The 10,531-nt window shown below is 37.0% G+C and overlaps 1 protein-coding gene across 1 annotated transcript in view; it reads right to left on the minus strand.

Moving 5' to 3' along the window:
• The window catches only part of wwc1 (WW and C2 domain containing 1), a 47,001-nt gene that overhangs the window by 11,035 nt on the left and 25,435 nt on the right, over positions 1–10,531 (minus strand). The window contains exons 6-11 of the mRNA XM_016246184.1: positions 9,305–9,434; positions 4,541–4,687; positions 4,304–4,374; positions 3,094–3,336; positions 1,588–1,677; positions 38–564 (exon numbers count right to left, since the gene is read on the minus strand). Of these exons, the coding sequence (XP_016101670.1) occupies positions 38–564; positions 1,588–1,677; positions 3,094–3,336; positions 4,304–4,374; positions 4,541–4,687; positions 9,305–9,434 (1,208 nt within the window). The remainder of the gene's footprint in view (positions 1–37; positions 565–1,587; positions 1,678–3,093; positions 3,337–4,303; positions 4,375–4,540; positions 4,688–9,304; positions 9,435–10,531) is intronic.

The raw sequence follows: 10,531 nt of genomic DNA on the forward strand, positions 1-10,531 counted from the left end.
ATGAGTTAAGCTATAAAAGCAGTTTTGTTCATGGTACCTTTCAAAGACTCTACTGCACCCTGTTGGTGGTCCTCTTTAAACCGTAGTTCCATCAGCCTTGTTTGCAGATCTAAATCCAACTGTGAGGCAGGACCAGAGAAGGCCTCTCCCGACAGGAAGGAAGCATCGGTAACAAGGGGTGAGCAAGGAGGAGAGAGGGAAGACAGCGAGGAACGCGGGGACAGGGAGCTCATGGAGTGAGGTGTCTCTGACAGCCGCAGTACTTGGGTTCTCTGGCCCACCCCCGGCCCACTGCCGACTTGCCTGGAGGAGGACGAGACCTCGTTCTCATGGATGGTGGTGATGGAGCTGGAGGGCCTGTAGCCAGAGGTGCTTCCCTCCTGCAAAATAGAGTCCAGTTTGTTCTGGAAGTCAGGGTCGCCCAGTTCGGGCTGCTCCAGGTAGATGTCTGTGAAGCTGAGAGAGGAAGTGGAGCCCAAGCTGGAGGTGGCCAGGGATCCTCGGCTGGAAGTCAACGATCCACGGCTGCTGCCTGAGGAACATGACAGCGTGCTGGCTGACAGACTGGAATTTTGACATAGATGGAAAGAGACAGCGGGAGGGACAGAAGGAGAACAGGGAATTTATTCAGAAAGCAGCTCCGGTTCATGCATCTTTCTCCCCCCATATCATCTCATTCTACCCTATTTCAAGTCTTAACATCAAATGCATTCTGCTTTAAAGCAAACATGCTAATTAAGGCATGGCAGGCTCATTAGACACACAAGGGACTTTTCCTCCATGCAACATGCCTTTGATGTGCCTTAACTAGATGCTGAAGATGAATTAGGCATTAGTCAAAATAAAAAGTAAATGCAAAGCTATTGTTACAAAGTTACCAAGTGCATTCGGTTGCAATGTTTTATAACTTCAAAACTCAGATTCTTTGGATAAGTTTGGGCATTCTTATTGCAAAGTCATTACATCATATATAGTGATGAAAAGTTCTTGTGACATACAGCTTCTCCTTCGTGCTGATATTCAAAACTGCACAATAAATTACTTGCATTTACAAGTTACTTTTTTTGTCTTTGCATGAACATTTAATGGATGGACTTTTTTTTTTGTTCTGTTTTGTTTTGTTTAGTTTCGTTTTTTGGAGAAATGAGAATATTACAAATATCTGTTATAATAATAAAAATATATTTTTGTTCCAAAAATGAACAAAAGTGGGTTTAAAATGACATGAGAGTGAGTAAATTAAATTATTCAATAATATTATAAATATTACGTCATAATAAAACTATAATGTCCGATTAAACTTGTAGCATTTAAAATGACTTATTTTACTTTTTTAAGGTTGCATTTTTATTTAGACAAAACAGTACGGAATTTGAATAATTATTTTATAGTAAATGTTAATTTAGCTGTTTATTGTTTATTGACAATAGTGGCATTATTATGAATGTATTTACCAGTTAATCGCATAGAATAATTAACATTGGAGCATCCCGATTAGCCAACAGACAAAAAATAATTAAAGATGGCCAATATTATGAGTGTCATTTGTATTGTATATTTTATTTAAATGTCAAGTTTGAAGAATACCTTTTCAGCTGGGTATGAAGGGAAGACGCCAACCTCACCGTCTCTTCCAGCTCCTTCACTAGTTTGTTTCTTCTATAATGCAGCTTTAACCTGAACAAAGCAACAGATAGATCTTTGTGACAATTGCTCATTATTGGGATTAGGAATTGGAACAGACCAAGTGTGTTTTTAACAAGAGAAGTGGGCACTTACTTTTCAAGCAGTTAACAGTTTTCACATGGACAATGGTTTGAAAACTATGATATGACAATATTGAAGAGACTATGTGATGGGCTCTTTTGACCATCAACATGTCTTTTTTTATATTAAATAATATGTATTAAGTAATTGAATATTATTATACAATGGCTCTACAGTCTTCCTGTGGGTCTAATAAAATGATGTTGGTTTGTTATTAAATGGCAGTTCTGAAGAAGGCACACATTGTGTTCAACCTAGATCCAGCGTTTGTGCCACTCAGGTTACAGGAAGAGTGCTGAACGCCAAGCTAAACGAGGATACAGTATCTAGAGTAGAGAACAAGGACCCTGTTCAAATAAGTGAGAGAAAACAAGTGAGAAAAAGACCAACAGAAAGAGAGAGAATGAAAGATAGTGAGTCAGGCAAAAAAAAAAGCCTAATTGGTTCTCTTACCTAGGCAACCTGATCTTAAAACACAGGTGCCTGCTAAGAGTGCAAGACTCGCTACAAACCACAAGCAGTAAACTAGTAGACGATTATGAATCATTTGCATACAGACGTTTAACTTTTGCCATTTTGGCTGTAGATTTACAAAACCAAATTGTGCAGTTATAATGGATGGGGCCTGCAGTAAAGTAAATGAGGGACAAAGTGACTGCTGTGCTGCTCGTTTTGCATAATGCAAATGTGGTCTCTGCACACCAAGCTTTTAGTGAACATTTTTAAGTTCTGAAAGAGGCTTTCAAAGTTGGGTTTGATTAATTATTATTTAGCAGATTTTCCTTGACACCAGTGTGTTGAGAGCACAGCTGTAGTGTCCCAGATGCGTGCCCTGTTGTGTTTCCACAATAACTACACCTTTATTGTCCACGGATATCTAAGCTTTAGGTAAATTGTTCTAGCATGCTGTCAAGGAAAGGGAAAAAACTTTAGGTCAGACCTTTATTTCTGTAGCATATTAAGTGGATGGTGTAGTCTAGTGGTTAAAGATCAAAACCAAAGGACTGTAGTATTAAATTCTGCCACGGGCGATCCTCGTTCCCACACTTTCTGGCTAATACATTTACAAGAATCTCCCATGACTTTTACAATCATTTGCAATGGCTGGATAAATGATTTTACTTGTTTATTTGGTATTTGAAATACTTTAAAACAAAGAACAAATGGAAAAAAAGAAAATCAATTTCTTCAAAGATCGTAGGAACCTTATAAAGACCTGCAAGAACATCCCATTCTGATTCTATGGTTCCGTCACATGACTGAAAAAATAAAAATACTACCAGAACCAAATACATTGAACTCTGCTGGCCCGGTTATCCATCTTACCTCTCGGTCAGTGCTTTGCTCTGGTTGTCCCGTGCAGCTTGCAGGTCCTTCTCGAGTCGCTTCTTTTCAGACTCGATCTTCTCTGCCTCGCAGGGTGCGCGCTTGCATGGCGTTACATACTGCAGTTCCTTTAGCAGCTCTTCCTTCTCGTTGATGAGGATCAGGCGATCTCTCTCCGGGTCCAGAAGGCCTGGCCACGCCTCGCTATCCAGCTTGGCAATCTGGACCTCAATATTTGCAATCCTGATGGCAGCAAAATGAATAAGGCAATGTAAAGAAAGTTAAGCATTAAACAGACAAAAATAGAATAATAGACAAACATAGCAATTCGTTGATTTCAAAATCCTATTCAGCTTTATATGTATACATGTATGTGTGTGTGTGTGTGTGTATGTGTTTGTACACAGGTCAAAATTTTGGACTTGAATGAAGTCTCTTATGCTCACTGAGGCTGCATTATTTCATTGAATATACAGTAAAACAGTACTGTATTTAATATAAATTAAAATGTTCTGAATGCTGCTCAATTATTGGTTGTCATTTTCATCAATGCTGAAACCAGTTTTTGCTGCTTAGAATTTTTGTGGAAACCATCATACATTTTTTTATAATTCTATGATGAATAGAAAGTTCAAGTTTCTTGAGCACCAAATCAGCATATTAGAATGATTTTTGAAGGATCAAGTAACACTGAAGGCTTCAGTAATGGCTGCTGAAAATTCTGCTTTGCCATGACAGGAATAAACTACATTTCAGAATATATTGAAATACAAAAGAGTTATTATAAATTGTTTGTACAAGTAACTTTTCACTATTTTTACTGTATTTTTGATCAAACAAATGCAGCCTTGGTGAGATTTCTTCCTTAGAATTTGGAATGTTGCCCTCTTGCTTATTTGATAAGTGACTCAAATATTGTGCAAAAGCTTAAATATTTTATTCATACATTTTTTTATGTCCTTATTATTTCTTTGTTTTACTTTTTTTTTAAACTTTCAGTTTATTTCCAAGTTTAGATTACATTGCGGATCCCAGATTTTCAATATGGTATCAAACCTCTTGGTAATATATATACTTTTTTCCCCCCACATTATATCGACCATCAGTCCTCCTGCTCTGCAAACACTGGCATCACTGATTGAAAAACATGATTGACCACTAGTTAAAAACTAATAATTTATAGGAGGAAATTCAGAAGAAAAACACATACCTTCTTTTTGCCTCCTCATATTTCAGACTCAGTCGTACCTTCTCAGCCAGTTTATTTGAGTTTGATACAAACTAAATCAAAAAGAACAACAATTTTAAAAAAGAATAAAAATCTCTGAAATTATAAAAGACATTTTACCCAACAAATGACTTGCACATTGTGAAACCACTAAAAGACACCACAGTCATTCATCATTTACAACCATGTAAAACCCAGCACTGAAGGCTTGTCTCTCACCTCAGCAGGTATGTCTGTTTGAGACTCGGCGTCTGAGTAGAGGCGGGGCAGAGAGAGGTTTGAGTTGGCCAAGGACGGATTGCTGGCCCACAGGTCAGACTGAGAGCCATAATCTAACTGGAAACCATCCTTCAGCACAGCCAGTTTCTAAAGGAAATACCATAATCAGATGTCAGATATTGCCTTTTTTGCAACAGTTCACCTTTAGGTGAGGTCAGAAAATCTTTGACCTCTATTTTCTCTTCTCTCTCAGATATTGTTTGCATATAGCACATTCAAAACATTCCTGAGATGACAACTGCCAACAGGGGCTTAAGCATAATTCAGTCGTCTGACACCTTCTGTGTTAGAACTGAAGTTACCTGTGTGATTATTAAGTGATGAGCCAAGAGAGGCAGTGAGACTACAGGGACGAGAGTTTATTTGCAAGAAAGCAACACAAAGCTATGAATGCGCATGTAACGGGCAAGCACACGCATGATTGAAGAAGTCTGCCAGCTGCAGCGGGGGGCATGCATTATTTAGCACCGCCTGCCTCTCCATATGCTCATGCAACAGTGTGGGGAAAGACTTGGAAATAAATAAATAAATAAAAGACGACAAAGAAAAGGAAAAACAAGAAGGCATTATACCCAATGAAAAATGAGGTCAGCTTAGGCTCACTGAGAACAGAAAAGCTTCTCTCTGAAAGCTTAAAAACTACAGTGACATTTGGGAAGACTCCATCTGCCAAACATACAATACCATTCAGAAGTTTGGGGTCAGAAAGTAGGTTTTTGTTTTTTAAGAAATTAATACTTTTATTGCGACAAAAAAAAAACTATTTAAATAAAATAAATTTCAATTAATTTTGTAGGTTTCTACAAAAATATTAAGCAGCACTGTTTTCAACATTGATAAGAAATGAGCATCAAATCAGCTTATCAGAATGATTTCTGAAGGACTATGTGACACTTAAGACTAAAGTAATGGCTACTGAAAATTCAGCTTTGCAATCACACAATTTTTTTTTAATATATGAAATCTATTATAGCAAAAGAAAAATTCCACGTGTTTTCACGACTTTCAAAAAAAGGAAAAAAAAATTGAGAGAGACTGATAACGGCAGTCAGAAGAGAGAACAATGTCAAATTTACTGTCCCTCCCATAGACGCTGCATTAGAAAACCTCGCATTAGCGTTAACTAGTTTACTTTTGTATTATATCACTTTTGCATCAAATTACAAAGTATAGTGTTATAAATATACAGTTCAGTAATGAAACTCTAGATGGCGCAGGCTGACGGGTTGTTAATGTAACTGATGATATACAAGCTGACTGGTTCATGCTGCATATGCAACCAATGAGCTTACTGCCTTGCATTTATATGGCTGGCTAGCATTCACTAGAGATTCCTGCAGCGCGCTTTCAGAGTTTCTCTGAAACCCTCCACCTTCCCCAGCTCCACCTGTATAGATCTGCTACGGGTTATTTTATATGCTATTTGTTCAGCAGCAGTATGTCTTAAATACTCATGGCACCGTATCGCCATATGCACTGGCAGTAGCAAGTTCCTGTACTTGCTCGCAGCAGCAGAAATAATCTACAACTACAGCAATAAACAACAGCAGCAGCAATTCAGCAGCAGCATAGCAGATCTATTCTGCCAAGACCAAATACATTAACATTGTCATATCCATCTCCATGTTAAATCTTCCGAGAGTTGTCATGATTGAAATATTGTTTTCGGCTTTCTAAACACTCTCCATCTGTCATTGGTCATACCAACAGATAGTCCCGCCCCAAACTCACAGTATTGATTGAGATGATTTTGATGAAAGTTTTGATAGCACCACAGACACTGTGTTTATCAACCTACATATGGCTCAATTATTTAGTTTTATAATTTTGTCTCTGCATATTAACCTGGGACACCTTTTCAAAAATGACACTTATCTGCTTTAAATGTCATGCATTAAAGGATACTTCCTTCTTTGTTGTTATCATCCAGGCTCTCCATTCCAGGCAAAGCAGCAGCCACTCGCCGAAACAACTATTAAATCAAACAGAAAGAGAATGAAATCAGAGTTTTTTTCCCAGAGTGGACTGGTACCGTTAAAGCCCTATGGGCAACAACTCTGGCTAAATCAAATCTTTTTAGAGCTTTCCATGTGTCATGTTACAGGGCATGATCTCAATTAAATTACTCTATTGGATCAAGTACATTTGCCATTAAGCAGACAATGTAGCGCTCTTAGACTCACCTGTTTAACGTTGCTGCCAGTCTTTGCACTAGTCTCTATAAACATCACATTCAGCTCTTTGGCCCGCTGCTCGCCCTCCTCTATAGTGATTTGCCTGTCAGAGCAATTACCAACATAATGCGTTACAATTTTAAATAAATGTAAATAATAATTCTGAGTAAACTGAATAAATTTAAAAGAAAAATGTAAAAATTAAAACATTATACTATAGTGACACAAATAAAGAATTCTAGCACAAAATGTTATATCAAATGTTAATATAAATGACTCCACCTCTTTTCCTCTAGATCTGTTTTATTGCCCACCAGCATGATAATGACATCACTTCCCCTCTCTGTTCTGACATCATCAATCCATTTGGAGGTTAGCTGGAATGAATTGACATCTGGGGGAAGAAAAGAAAAAAAAAATACTCATGGCACCGTATCGCCATATGCACTGGCAGTAGCAAGTTCCTGTACTTGCTCGCAGCAGCAGAAATAATCTACAACTACAGCAATAAACAACAGCAGCAGCAATTCAGCAGCAGCATAGCAGATCTATTCTGCCAAGACCAAATACATTAACATTGTCATATCCATCTCCATGTTAAATCTTCCGAGAGTTGTCATGATTGAAATGTACATAGATTAAAAAATAATCAAACTATAAAAAAACTTTAGAGGATTTACGATGCTGATGACTGTTGAAACGCGTCATCACAGTCTTCTGAAAAGAGTCTATTAATAATACTTCACAATACAGTGGGGCAAAAAAGTATTTAGTCAGCCACCAATTGTGCAAGTTCTCCCACTTAAAAAGATGAGAGAGGCCTGTAATTTTCATCATAGGTATACCTCAACTATGAGAGACAAAATGAGGAAAAAAATCCAGAAAATCACATTGTAGGATTTTTAAAGAATTAATTGGTAAATTCCTCGGTAAAATAAGTATTTGGTCACCTACAAACAAGCAAGATTTCTGGCTCTCACAGACCTGTAACTTCTTCTTTAAGAGGCTCCCCTGTCCTCCCCTCGTTACCTGTATTAATGGCATCTGTTTGAACTTGTTATCAGTATAAAAGACACCTGTCCAAAACCTCAAACAGTCACACTCCAAACTCCCTGTTTTTTCAAATAAATGCAGCCTTGGCGAGCATATGAGACTTCTTTCAAAAACATAAAAAATCGGACTATCCCAAACTTTTGTACGTGTTCGCAATTATATATAAAAAAACTCTATAATACATATTTTTAAAAATGAGGTTGAATTTTGATAGGGCCTCAAAATGGGAAGCAAAACACTTTGTCTTCACTGGCTTCTTTAAATTTGCGTTACTACAAGCAATGAGTCCAATTACATAAACAACACACAAGCAAACTTGACGAAATTTAAGCCTCCAGTAAAACCTGATTTGTACATTACGGTAAGGACGCAAAGAGTACATAACCAAATATTTTCTTTAGGCCTACATTCAAGAGCAGTAGGTTAACAAAACATTAAATTTCACACTCTGCAATGCTAGTGCAAACACTCGGATCCTCACATTCACCCGTTGTCACATTATATGAATTAATATTATAACCAAATAATAAACTCGCTCATGTTTTTATCAGTTTCATTACTGATAAAAACACGATGTGGTGTACATTTTTGATTGAGTTGCATTCTATACTCCTTTACTTCTCGAGGATAAATTTGAATCAAAACTCATGACATAATGTATATGTACTGTACACTTTTGTCTGAAGTTTTTTAAAGTTTAAATTCCAAAATGTGTTTATTTTTTATTATTTTATGAATTGACTGTTGTGATGCCATGAAAAAAACAGTCTGTTAAAAGTTTACAGATAAAGATAGCATGGTAGTATATGCGTACAGTATTTTTTTTTTTATGGCTTTTTATGCTCAACAAGTCTGTATTTATCTGATTAAAAATACAGTAAAAACAGTAATATCGTGACCCCAAACACATCAACAACAAAAGTGAAAAGCTTGAAAAAGCACTATGTCTCACAAAGTTTGAGTGTCCTGGTTCTATTTGCATATACACAACTGTATTATGTCAAATATTTCTACACATTTTTGTGGGGTAAAAGACAAATAATGTCGGTAAAAGTATGTGTTTGTGATTGTTGTCTTCAGCGAAAAGCCCCACCTTACTCAACCACTCCTATCTGCTTAAACACATTAGCTTATTATGACAATCAGATTGGCTATAATTATGCAGCGAGTAGAGCACTTCACTGGGGTTTTTATTTGGATAGATTGTTTGCCTACTTCTCTAGTGTGTACTTAGCCATTATAGAGTATCACTGGCCTGTCTACGCTTATATGTACACCTGGAACTAAGACAAAAATTTCTCCACAATGTCCGAATGACGAAAGAACGCAGGAATGTGTTCCCAGAACATTGTCAAGGTTTAACATTTTGACCTTTTGTGAGCTAGGCGATGTTTAAACGCTTCACTCAGGGTGTCATTGCTCATAGAATATACTGAAAACTGAATCAAGGTTCAAAGAGATCAAGCTTCATTTTTACCTGCATGAGCTCCTGTTTCTCCTTCTCCCCAGAGCTAATGGCATCTTTAATGGTCTTCACTTCCTTCAGGATGGCCTGGGCTTCATGCAGTTTGTAGCCATATGAGGCACTGGACACTTTGTGATCAATTCTGATGAAAGACAAAGTAAAACAAAAAAGGTAAATTTCCAATCATTGTGAAACAACCCAATTGTTCTTTTGAACAAGTTTCTTCTGATGATTCAGCTGAATCATTCACATCACACTCAGAATTCACTTAACTCTGAGAGACACTTTATTTGGAACCTGACTCATTTTTTGTATTGTAAAATAAAACGATGATGATGATGATGATTATTACTACTAAATAAAAGCATAAAACAAAATACATTTTATATTGTAAAATAAAGAATTAAGCACTTAAAATACTACAATACTATTTATATTTTATTGAATGGACTGTCTTAATGAAACAAACTGAATCACCAACAATTTCAAACCTTTTTGCAAACCTGTTTGAGCGTTTAGATCATTGGAAAATCTGAGATCACTAGCTCTAAACAGCTGAAAAAACACAGGACTTGATTGCTGAAATATTATTAGAAAAAGTTATTCTCAGGTCAGTATACATCATAATCTTCACTGACATACAAAGATTTACCAATAATATTTTACTTGGGCACAGCTATTCTTTACAGGGGACTTGTGCCACGGTGAAAAGGATCTACAACGCACCTGGGTTTTACTTTGTGAAACACCCAGTGCATATATTTAATTCAAATCGCAGCCTTTGCAATTTTTCATAATCGCTAAGCCATAATCCTGATTCCAGTTTTATTTTGATTATTTGTTCAACCCTAGAATCAGTTCATTGAAACAAACCATACGAATGAATCAATTCACAAAAACAAATCAAACTACTAACATACTTCCTGCTGAAACTGGCTGTCAATCACATGCATGACTACCAAAGTATCTCTGTTTGAGAACTGTCCAAAAATGCTTCCCCATATTTGAAGCCAACTGATACCCAGAGCAATTAGCTATGGCTACTACCAAACCACCATAGTAGTAATATGAGCCATCAAGAATAGGAAAATAATACAAGGATCAAAATGAGTGAGGCATGAATAGAATGCATTAACAGTGAAACTTTCGTATACATCTCTGTTGAATGCTTTGTTTGCGATTTCCTGGAATGACAAGCTTCACTAGAGGGGGGGGGGGGGGGGGGGGGACGGTTTAGTC

Source organism: Sinocyclocheilus grahami, unplaced genomic scaffold, assembly GCF_001515645.1.
Source record: "Sinocyclocheilus grahami isolate Dianchi unplaced genomic scaffold, SAMN03320097.WGS_v1.1 scaffold788.1, whole genome shotgun sequence".
In the NCBI taxonomy this organism is placed as follows: Eukaryota; Metazoa; Chordata; class Actinopteri; order Cypriniformes; family Cyprinidae; genus Sinocyclocheilus; species Sinocyclocheilus grahami.